The sequence below is a fragment of the Camelus dromedarius genome, chromosome 8 (genome assembly GCF_036321535.1).
Source record: "Camelus dromedarius isolate mCamDro1 chromosome 8, mCamDro1.pat, whole genome shotgun sequence".
Classification (NCBI taxonomy): domain Eukaryota; kingdom Metazoa; phylum Chordata; class Mammalia; order Artiodactyla; family Camelidae; genus Camelus; species Camelus dromedarius.
Window position 1 is genome coordinate 23,370,562 of NC_087443.1, and position 11,446 is coordinate 23,382,007.

The 11,446-nt window shown below is 54.0% G+C and overlaps 1 protein-coding gene across 3 annotated transcripts; it reads right to left on the reverse strand.

Moving 5' to 3' along the window:
* Positions 1-944: 944 nt before the first annotated feature.
* Positions 945-9,353, reverse strand: RGR (retinal G protein coupled receptor). 3 transcript variants are annotated; one of them, XM_010984078.3, is made up of 7 exons: positions 9,275-9,353; positions 7,443-7,596; positions 6,582-6,718; positions 3,869-4,022; positions 3,039-3,156; positions 1,599-1,712; positions 945-1,161 (listed from the first exon to the last, which is right to left on the reverse strand). In XM_010984078.3, the coding sequence occupies exons 1-7, from the start codon at positions 9,351-9,353 to the stop codon at positions 1,030-1,032; spliced, it is 888 nt and encodes a 295-aa protein (XP_010982380.1). In that variant the 3' UTR covers positions 945-1,029. The 3 variants fall into 3 exon arrangements, with proteins under 3 accessions (XP_010982380.1, XP_010982379.1, XP_010982381.1); XM_010984077.3 differs by having other exon boundaries at positions 6,582-6,703; positions 7,440-7,596; XM_010984079.3 differs by lacking the exon at positions 1,599-1,712 and having other exon boundaries at positions 6,582-6,703; positions 7,440-7,596.
* Positions 9,354-11,446: the final 2,093 nt, after the last annotated feature.

The window sequence follows — 11,446 nt, forward strand, 5'->3', positions numbered from 1 at the left end:
TCAGACCTTCTGTAGCGCCCTCGATCACCCTGCAACCATCTCCACTTCCCTTTAGCTAAGGAAACAGGCCCACCCACATCTGTGCACCTGTCACACCTTGTCCCTGAAGCGCTGACTCTGGAGATGCAGATGGACGTCCAGAGATGGGAACCCCAGTGTTGGTGTCTCAAACTCAGATGCCCACAGGCTTTGGGTGGAATGCATGAGCCGCTGCTGACGGGAGAGCACATGCCCCGGGCAGAGGGCAGAGCCACCCTGAGCCAATCCTGGAACCTCCTCCGTGTGGTGGGGATGGGGCCTCATCTTCAGGTGTCTGGAGTTTTAAATAGATTGTCCTGATTTTTCAATGTTGGCAGCTAAGCAATGAGTGGCTAGCTGTGTTTGACCAGAGAGTGCTGGTGGCAGCTCTCGGGGAGCGTGCACCGGGTAACATTCTGGTCCTTTCTGCATGGTCAGGTCACCGTTACTGCCATCACACCTCACCGGTAGGCAAACAATACCCAGGAAGAGTAAGTCGCTTGCAAGAGACCATGATTTAATAAGTGGCTGTCTGAACACCGTCCGCCTAGGCTGAGCCTCCACAAGTAAAGCCGGGCCTTTCAGCCCTTTCTATGTAAGATTCTGGGTCCTAACAGCTGTTTTTAATGAGCAACGTCTATGTGTGTGGTGCGTACACGTTAGCATGTTCAAGCCTCACAGCAGACCTGAGGTCTGTGTTACTATCCTTATGTTAGGGGTCAGGAAGCTCAGTTCAGACAGCGTGGCTTTCCCAAGATCTCTCAGCCTCTGTGTGGAGGGCTGTGACCGGCACACAGCACTGTCTGGCTCCAAAGCCCCAGCTCCTTCCACGCAGCCTGGTTTCTCTCTGAATCCCTTGTGTCCGGCCCGGGGCCAGGCTCAACGAGCCATCCGGGATAGTGGATGAGTGTCTGGAGCCTGGCTGGCAGGATCCCGGGGGCAGCGTCACGCGTGGGGCTCAGCCCAGGGTGGCCGGGGTGGGCCTGGGTCTGAGCAGCCCCCCGGAGAGGCTCACTGCTCTCGGTCCCGCTGTCTCCTCTGCGGCGAGAGGCACTGCCAGATTCCCCTGTGCACCATCTCACTGCCCAGGGCGTAGTTGATTGCGTTGATCGTGGGCACTGTTTTGGCGATGAGAGCAGGCACCTGTTGTGACAGAAGAGTCCAGGAGAGAAGTTCAGAGCCTCCTCTCCTCTCTCTGGTCCCAACTGGTGTCACAGCCCCCGAACCCCACCCTGACATCCCCCCAGCCGCCAAGCATCTGTCCTTGGCTTGATTCCGCAGCCTCTAAGCCTTCTCTGACTAGCTGGCAAGTGACATGTGGAGACACACTCCTCCCCAGGCACCAGTCTCAGCCCCTGGCCCCAGAGTGTACGTGTCACCATCTGGCTGGCTGTCCTTGCCATCTCACATGAGGCCTAGACAGTGGCGCTGTGTGGCCAGAGGAGCAAGCAAATACCCAGTGCGTTATGAGCATTCAAAAGACAAGAGAAAGAGAGAAGCTACCGGGGAGGCCATAAAGCCAGGAAAAAAGGATGAGCAAAACGGAGACACAAAGGTGGAGCAGACTCAGCTTTAGGTACCATCTGCAGCTTGAGGGGGATGGAGGTCACGTCCGCGATGGCTGCGTACAGGTACAGGAGGGCGTAGGGGCCCCAGCAGAGCAGCAGCGTCCTGGCCGGCAGGATGGTGTTCACCTGGGGAAACACGGGTGCAGGAGGGAGGTGTCAATGAGCTCCGGTGGCTGGCAGCCCCACGAGGCTTGGGGACCAAGTCGGCACCCGGCGGGGCTGTGGGAAGATGCTGAGGAACCTGGGGCCAGATGAGTCTCTCTTCTGTTTAAAATGTGTGACTCTAGGCCTCTCGTTCTAGCTGACTTGACCTCAGTTGCCTTGCCTGTAAAGTGGTCTGTTAATGCCTGACTTGCCTGGAGGCAGGGACTTGGGGGGATAATGAGCTTCCTTCCGGGTCTGAGCTCTGGGGCTCTGTAAGTGTGTCTGAGTGTGTCCCCAGGCTGAGCTGTCCTCACAGCTCCGTCCCAGAACCAGCTTGCCATCAGCAGCTGCAGCCACTGGCCTGTCAACCTGTCCTGTGTTCCAAGGGGCCACTTCCCACCTTGTGAGATATAAGCAGGCAGCAGGTGATGTGGTACCACCTGTGGCCACAGGAGGGCGCAGGGCTTGCGCTCTAATTTCAGGATGGAAATTGCTAGCTAGGTTCCCGCTCCCCCACACACACTCAGATGTTAAAATTCTGACGCTAAAAATCAGTGACTATTTTCTTATTGACCATGTCGCCCTGTAACAAAGACGATGACTTAAGCTCGCAGCTGAAGTCCCTGCGACAATGCGTGGCGACCTCTGCTGATGCTACTGGAACGGATGGTTTAAAGTCAACCCGGAAAAATGAGAAAATCCGTGCGCCAGCCTTGTCTCTTGGTCGCTTGAACCCCCAATAGATGTGGCGACTCTGAACACCCAGGCAGCGCTTGGGGCGGGCCCAGCGCGGAGCACCACCGACAAGGCAGTGCTGATGAGCTGCCGAAGCACCGAGCCGGAACCCGGGGGACGGGAGATGAGATTCTGGTCCCAGCACAGTCCCCTCCCTCGTTCTGTGACTGAAGGGAACCTGGGCCTCCAGCTAAAATCGATTTGCACAGCACTTTTCCAATTCATTGGAAAAAATGTGGCAGATTAGGTGTCTCAACAGAGAGAGTATTTCTTTTATGCACTATGATTGCCCACGTGGGTGGTTGGAGTCCCAGACCTGGGTTTGATCCAACTCTGCTATTTCTAATTATTTTAAGTCTGAGCGGTTCTGATCCTTCCTCCGAGATCTGGGCGATCCCCAGCAACGGGAGGGAGTGTTCCTGCCCTAACACCCCGTCTCCACGTTATGAAAGCTGCATTTTTTCTCATCATTGAAAACACAGAAAACCCCTGATTGCTGTCACATCATTCACGTTCCCTGGTGTCCCTGAGAGGGACAGAGAGATTTCTCCTGCTCTAGGAGTCGGTCCTTACCGGGGGACGGCCAGCCTTCCCGAGTTTCTGTTCCATGAGCCGATAGGATATGACCGTGATGAAGACGGGCAGGAGGAAGTTGAAAAAGGCCATGGTGAAGAGGAAGCTGGTGAAATTTCTGCTGACAGACGGGAGAGACGAGGAAAGATGGCCTCTCAGAGGTGATCAGCTGCCCCAGAAAGCCCATCAGACTTAGCTCTAGACAGTCAGATTCGGGGAACTGGCCCCATCAGATGAGTGTTCAGAATGTGGGTGCTCCCGGGTCCCAGCTGAACTCCCCTCGGAGCTGGACACGTGCTCCACGCTGGGCGGGGCCATCATGCATTTACTCCGGTCTCTCCAGGGTTTGGTCCAGGGACTGGATCATAGTAGACACTCAGGGAGTTCAGAGGACCGAACTCTACACTAAGGAGGGCCCACCCAATGCAAAGACCTTAACGTTCTCTGAATCTATCCAGCCAAGGATATGGCACCCTGTAGAAGGTGATGAGTCAGAGATGGGACAGCCAACTGTGCCGAAGATGACAGAGGGTCATGGGGCTCAGCCACTGTTATAACTGACACAGGCCAGTGGCTCCCTGAATAGTACCCCTTCTTGGGCCCAACTCTGCATCCCAGTTTACATAACATTCCCATCACTTGGCTAGTCTTCAGAATAGGCTGTCCTCAGTCCCACTGTCAGCTTGCATGTGGGCACCATGACTAAGGAGTTGAGACTGGCAAATGTGGACATGTCCCCATTTGGATTTTCAGCTGACATTGTTGTCCTACAGGCTCAAAGCCAAGATTCCCGTCAGAAGGGAGCCTCAAAGCTGCTCTCCCCACCTCACCTGTCTCCCCTGGAATAGTCCAGGGTGCAGCACGTCCCCAGCGGCTCATAGTCATAGTGGCCCCAGCCCAGGAGGGGCAGGGCTGCCCAGCAGGTGGAAGACAGCCACACAAAGAACACCAGGGAGACGGCTGTGTTCCAGTCCAGTCGGCTGCCTGCATGGGACACGGGAGGAGGCTGATTGAGAGGAGGGGGTAGCTTGGCAGAGTAGGGAAAAAAATGGACTCCCTGGTCACACAGAATGTCCCTAAATCCCAGCTCTGATGCTTAATACCGCAGTGCCTCAGGCAAGTTAGGAATTTCTCTGAGCCTCAATGTTCTCCTTCACAAAATGGAAATGATAATCCCTGCCTCAGACAATTGCGATGAAGAAAAAAAGAGATGATGGATGGTGAAGGTCTCCTAGAGACGCTCTATACCACATCTAGAAGAGACAGGTGTGCTTCTCAAAGCCAAATTGGGGAAGAAATGTAGACAGTGGTCCAGGTGATGAGTGTTCAGAACACTCATAATGGGGGATGGCGGCAGAATTTGGGACTGGTCACTGTCTCTGCTTCCAAGATACCCTCTGAGAACTCGACTTCGGGGTTGGGGCCCCATCTCAGTGCCAACGGCAGAAGCTGGGTCCCGACAGCATCTTTTGGTGTGACCAGTCCCACTGACCCGACCTCCTCCATGATCTTTCTACCTATGGCCTTCACAGCCTCATCCAGCCCTTCTCATCCAGTGCTTCACAGTGCCTTTCCCAGGTGCCTCCTCTGTCTAGGGGTTTTCTGGTCCTGCTCTTTTGTAGACAAGACCCCAGGGCAGATGGAATTTGCTTGGATGTGTCCCCCTGCTATGACTGAATGTTTATGTCCCCCCCACCCCCGTTTATATGTTGAAGTCCTAATCCCGGAGTCATGGTATTCGGGGGTGGGGCTTTGGGGAGGTAATTAGGTCATGAGGGTGGAGTCGCCACGGTGGGATTAGTGCCCTTATAAGAAGAGACACAGAGAGATGATCTCGCTCTCCTCCACGTGAGCACACATCCGCAAGCCAGGAAGACAGCCCTCCTCAGAGCCCAGCCGTGCGGGCACCCTGATCTCAGGCTTCCAGCCTCCAGCACCGTGAGAGATCTGGAGAGACCCATTTCTGTCGTGTACACTGCCCAGGCTAGGGTATTTTGTTTCTGCAGCCTGAGCAGACAGCAACCCCCTGCTCCCCCAGCTGTGGGCAAAATAGTGAATATCCACCTTGACCAATGTGTTGTCTTTGCAGCTTTGGAAACAGATGACTAAGGTGGCATGCCCAAGGTCACCCACAAATGGACATGAGCTCACACCCTGTTCCCCTTTCCCTCTTTTCCTGCTGCCCCTCTGTGCCCTCCAGCCCAGAAGGGCTTTGATCTAGAGGCCACTGGGACAGGGATTAACTGCTCTATACTAAAGCAAAGAGCCTTCTGTTTTCTAAGGAGGTGTGCATTCGTGTGTGCACATGTGAGAGTGTGTGTGTGCGCGTGCACGTGCGTGTGTGATGGTGCGAGGGAGATTTGGGGACAGGGCTGGGGCAGAGGTGGGAGAGGAGGTCCAAGGTCAGGTCCCAGGGGTGGGAGGGGCTAACCTGCCCGATAGGAGTTAGGATAAGAATGAAGACATTTTTTTTTTTGCCCTGGAAGGAAGTATGTGACTTTGTTGAGGGCAGGGGGCTGTGTGTGTCTGTGGCAAGGACAGATCTGTGATTCCAAAGGAGTGATGCTCAGGGCTTGAGGCCATGCTAGCCCTGGACCCCAGAGTCGCCTCCGTGCTAGGTAGGTCCACAGTTCAGGACTCAGAGCCCAGGAGACAAAAGGAGAGACTCCCTGTGGAGGCACCCAGGCCATGCCCAATCCCAGCCCTTACCCCTATAGCTGTGTGACCTGGGACAAGCTACTTAACTTCTCTGAGCCTCTTCTTCCCAGTCTGCAGACTGAGCGTTTGCTGTGAGTGGTGACTGAGCCACGGGCCCCCAGAGCAGGTTTACACATCTCTGTGGTAAGTGGGATTCTAGGTGGTCTACAGGTAAACATGTTTTTTATTTTAATGTGCATTAAAATTATAGGGACATTAAAGTTGTGATTTCCCCAATTTTTTTTTAGAATAAGACTAAAGCAAGGTATTTAAATTTTTAAAAATGATTCACTTTTAAAAAAAAGTCAGATAAATAACAGCGCAGGTGGTACACTGATATAGCTAATTATGAAGATGGAATTTGACAATACAGCTTGGAAAATCTAGAGCCAGACTCATTTTCATTAAACCCTTGCATGGCAAAGGCTCTGTGGAAGTGTGAGGTGCAAAGGCACGTGCCCAGTTATACACACACACTTACACACCCACACACATACCTCTGCCTCCCAACAGTGACTGTCTTCAAGGGTATTTTCTGTATCCATGATCTCATTTGATTTTCAAAATAAAACTGTGAGTTTGGTTACAAAAATCATCTCCCAGAGGACGAGACTAAGGTTCAGAGAGGACCCCTGACTTGCCTGAGGCAGCAGCAGTCGCACAGGCAGCCTTCCCAGCACGTGTCTCAGCACCTCTCTTGCACTGTCCCCCTCTCCCTCCCTTCCTGAGCATCCACACCCCACACTCATGCACACTTACCCCCATACACACTCCCCTGAACTGGGAAACACTGAGCAGACCCTCAGTACGTGGATGTCCCTCCACGGTGGGAACCCAAAGACTCACGGGTGCAGTAGTGGTGATAGCGCCCCCAGGCGATGGCTGCGCTGCTGCAGATGCTGGCCAACGCCGTCACAAAGCCCTGGAAGCCGTGAGCCTGGCAGCCCTCTGAGCCGTAGGGCCAGCGCCTGTGGGCGACACGGGGCCCCAGTGACCCTCCCCACCCCGTCCCTGCCCTCCTCCACGCCTGCAGCTTGGAAGACACCTTCAGATCCTCAGAAAAGGGCTTTGCAAAGAGGAAACTGGGGCCTCCCCCACCCTGGGCAGGGGCAGGAGGCCACCAGGGCAAGAAGCCCTCCCTGGTTCAGACCCTCCAGGCTGCTCAGCCCTGAGCATTCACACCCAGGTGGACTCCGGCCTCCACAGGAACGTCCTGTGCTTAGGAAGACAATTCCATAAACCCACGTTGGGAGGTCCTGGCTTGCACAGAAGGAGATCTCAGACACTTCTCCAAATCTTGACTGCTTTCACAAACACTTACTTAAAGCTTCTTAGGGGCCGAGCATTGTTTTATTTACAAATGATAAATCAATGCTTCTAACCACCGGAGGAATTAGGTCATAATATCCAATTTATGAAGAAGCTGAGAGGTAGAAATAACAAAGTCAGGATCCCACGCTAGGCAGTCTGGTGGCAGAGCTCATGTTCTTAATCCCCACCGTCAGCCAGCTCTGTTGCCCAGGTCCGAGCATCTCCTGTGTTCTAGAAATCGGCTGTGGTTCTACAGGAATAGTCTGGAATTCAGATTTAACCTAGTTCAGCCTGCCCACTCTCTCCCCTACAGTTTTCTATAGCGGCCTCTGGCCTGCCACCCAGTGCCCAGGTCAGGTCCCAGAGCCCAGGGACTGGGGAGGGGGCTGGTACCGGAGGAGGCTGGATGTGGCTGCAATGAGGGCGTTCAGGCTGATCCCGCTGTCCGCCAGGGCCAAGCTCAGCACCAGCAGGTGGTTGGGAGTCCGCAGCTCCGGGGTCTTGCAGAAAGAGAGGATGGTCAGGCTATTGAGGCTGAGACCGGAGAGAGCTGAAAGGAAGGGTAGAGCTGGCATCGGGGCTGGAGAGGCGCACCTGGGGCCAGAATGAGGAGCCACGGGGTGGATGGAACCTCGGTACCCTCCCCCTTCACACTCAGCATCCATCTCACTGCAGCTCGTCAAGCAACCACGAGGCGAGCTGGCCCTCCGATACCACAAGCCGTGAGATGTACACCCTGTGCTCCACCAACTCACAGTCTGATGGGAGGACAGACAAGGAAGAAAACCAACAAAGTGCAGCAGAACAGTCATAACATGGGCAGCCGCTGAGCGCTTGCCCCGTGCCAAATCCTCTCGGTCAGTCTTCATCTGGACGCTTTCCTCCGCATTTACAGCTGAGACACTGTGGCTCAGAGATGCTAGATCCCTAACGCTGAGTATACAGCTAGTAAGTGGTGGAGCTGGGACTTGAACTCAGGTCTTTCAAGTTCCAGAATGCCTTCTCCAGGGGCTATGGGACAACATCAGGGAGAGCCTTGAAGAGGAGGAGCCAGTGCAGAGCTGGGAGCTTCCCAGGACAAGGGGGCAGCGAGGTGAACTTGAAGGCTGTCTCCGGTGGCAGACAGACTCGACCTTGAATTTCAGCTTCATCACTCACTTGCTGCCCCTTATGCTCTCTGAGCCTTGGCTTCTCTCAGCTAAAGGGAGGAATGGGGAAGGACCCTGCTTTCCAAATGTAAGCGTTTACTAGGAGGACAGTGTGTGGAAGAGCATTCTCAAAAGAGGGAACAGCATGTGCAAAAACATAAAGTTGTAAACTTTCAAGGTGTGGTTGAGGACCTAGAGGGACGCTAGATGGTAGGGCTGCCCGTGGAGAGGAAAAGGGGCTGGGGTCACCAGACAGTGGTGTCCAGGCCAACGCCATCACAAAGCCCTCCAGGCCAGCCTAGTGGCTGCCACTCCCTCTCCACTGTCAGTTCTCGTTGGGTGAGGAAATGTGTTGATTATTTCTCCAGATCTGCTTTGAACAAGATTGATGTTCCCTATCAACCTAGTCTTGGGCCCACTCCACTCCAGGGTCTGCCATCCCAGCTCTGGCCTCAGTGAGCATCTTAGGGATTCTGGGTAGAAGCTCGCACCTCATGGACCCAGGTCGCCCCTAGAGTGGAAGTGCTTATGGCCGAGGGGATAGAGATGGTGGAGGTCACAGGTGGGGCTAGAGAGGAAGGGAATGAATGAAATTAAATCCCCTGGTGTCTGTCTATTCTGGTCCCGTCTAACCTTCACCACCACCCACCTGGCATGTCAGGGCTCAGAGGATCAGAGAGCTCAAGTGACTTGGTTACAGTCACATAGCCAGCAGGTGGCAGAGCCGTATGTCTCCAGAGCCTACCAGGGGGCTGATGCTATACGAGACACTTAGCAGGACTTCCAGGGAGTGGGCTTAACTTTCTCCAGCTGGAGGGATGTGAAAAGGCTTGCTTCTTGGTCATGTCCTGGGGAGATACCACCCTCTCAAAGTCTCTGCCTCCCTGACCCTTGCCTGCTTTCTGCCTCTTGGCTCTGAGCCTGTGTGCTGCATCCCACAGGTACATCCATCAGAAGACCCCATGGGTCAGGCACAGAGGAGTAGAGCTTGGGGACCTCTCCTTGTCAACTCCGCAGCTGTGGCCTGGGTTCTGGGAGCCCGCGGAGTTTCTGCTCCACCCCGGCTCCTGCTTGGCTCACCTTCCACCAGCAGCACCGTCCCCACAGCCAGCACCTCCAGCTCCCCGAAACCGGTGGGCAGGGCCCTGGACTCTGCCATTCCTGCCTTTCTCCCAGCTGACCCAGCTCTTCTCTGGCTCCCCAAAGCCAGGCCCCTCCATTATAAAGGGCCATTCCACGTGCTGGCACATGCAAGTTATTATGCTAGACTAGACCTTGAGCTCCTTTTTTGCTGCACCCCCATCCCCCCAATTGTTCTCTTGGCCCAGGCTAAAGGAATCCATTCACCAGTCAGACAGTGCAGCCTTTGTGAAGCCTGCGCGGAGTCCCGCCTCATTCATTTCAGCCCCATCGGATTAACGACCCGGAATCCAAATGGTGTACAGGGGAAAGCTGAATTAGAAAAGAATTGCATAACCAAGGGAGGGGTTGGGAGCAAAATGAGGGATTTGAGCTGCAGCTGTGCCTGAGAACGGGTCAGGAGCCTGGCCCTTCCATGTTCATAAGTACTGGCAAGCTGACCACGTGTGTGCCTGTGTGTGCACGTGTGTAGGTCGGTTCACGTGCTCACATGGTGGGGAAAGAATGATGGTTGGGGAGTCACTTGTTGTCATGGAAGAACTCCATCTGGGACTAGAGACTGGTTCTGATTCTGCAGCTACATCCCTGGGGTGGGACCCCTGGGGTCATTTCAGTTGCCTCCTTCTCAATGTAAGCATCCTTTCCCCTGGTCTGTATAAGCCTCGGTCAGAAAAATACAACCTGGATATAGCCTTTGGGGCTGCATTTCTTGTCTTTCATCAAGCACTTAAGCTACACAAGCATTAACGTCTCCCAAAGCCCTGACTTGGGACAGAGGGGCTGCTGTCTTTTTTTTAAGTGGCCCATGACCCACTAAGACCTTTGGCTTCTACAGATGAGGTCTTGGTCCAAGTTACCCACTGGCTCATGGTGAAATTTACATCATGAAACACCAACCAAAAGAAAGAGAGAAAGAGAGAGAAAGACCAGAACAATGTAACTAGTTCCCAGATTTTTCAGATAAAGAAACCAAGGCCCAGAGCACATTAGCAATCTAGCTAAGTGCTTGCTAAGGGGCAGGCACTGTGCTGAATGGTCTCATGATGGTTCTTACAACAACTCCATGAACTGATACCATCATCTTTTTCATTTCACAGGAGGAAACCGAGGGTCAAAGCAGTTAACAATTGACCAGAGGTCATGCAGTGATTCCTGGATAGAGCTGGAACAGAAACCCAATCTCCTACCCCTGGGGACTCCTGGTCAAGCAGCTCATTTTATTCTGTTAAATATCCATTTACTGCGCCCTTCCTCTTGTTGGTCCCCACTGCTGTCCAAGCCTAACCACCCCTCAGGGCTGACCTGACTGCCAGCAGTTCTCCTGGAAGCCTTCTGTGATAACCCAGTTACCACAGTCTTCCCTGCCCTTCCCAGTTTCTATCTTGCATTACCATAACTGGAAACATGTGGCAGGTTTTGTTCATGCCTGCAAGATCACAAAAGACTTCAAGGGAGAAGAGAAAGCAGGACAGGGCGGGGAATGAAAGGGAGAGTTTAGCTAGGTGAGAGATGCGGAGGCATGCCCAAAAGAAGGAGGAAGAGCCAGAGATGCGGCTGGCCTTTTGGTTTGGGGAGGAGGAGGTGCAGGAGGAAAGCACTGGGAAAATCATATTGGCTGAGTAGGAAGAGAGGGAGGAACGGGAACCCGTATTTCCTAGAAGCCAGTATTGTCGAAACAGGCCTGAAACAGGCATTTGATGTGTACAATGGGGCCCCAGGTACCCGCTGTGGTCATACCTCACGGTGTAGGCTTGCCTCGGCCCTTGGTCATGAGGGACTGAGGAACCTACTAGAAAAGCCAAAGAAGCCAGGCAGGGTCTGCTGGGCCGGAGGGCAAAGCCTTGGGGTCAAATGTGAAAAATGAATGCGGGTTGTCTATGGTGGGATGAGGTTGCGGATGGGGGCAATCGGTGAAAAGTGACGTGCCTTTTTTAAAAGCTCTGGGAGGTCTTGCCCTGGGGCCCTCCTTGGAGTGAGACAGCTTGAGGAGAGGGGCACTCTGCCCTCAGGCTGAGACGCCTCATGCTGACACAGGCTGGGACCTGGGACCTGGGTGCCTTTGCTGCAATGCTTGCACCTGGACAAACATCTCCTCAAGCAACAAAATATAAA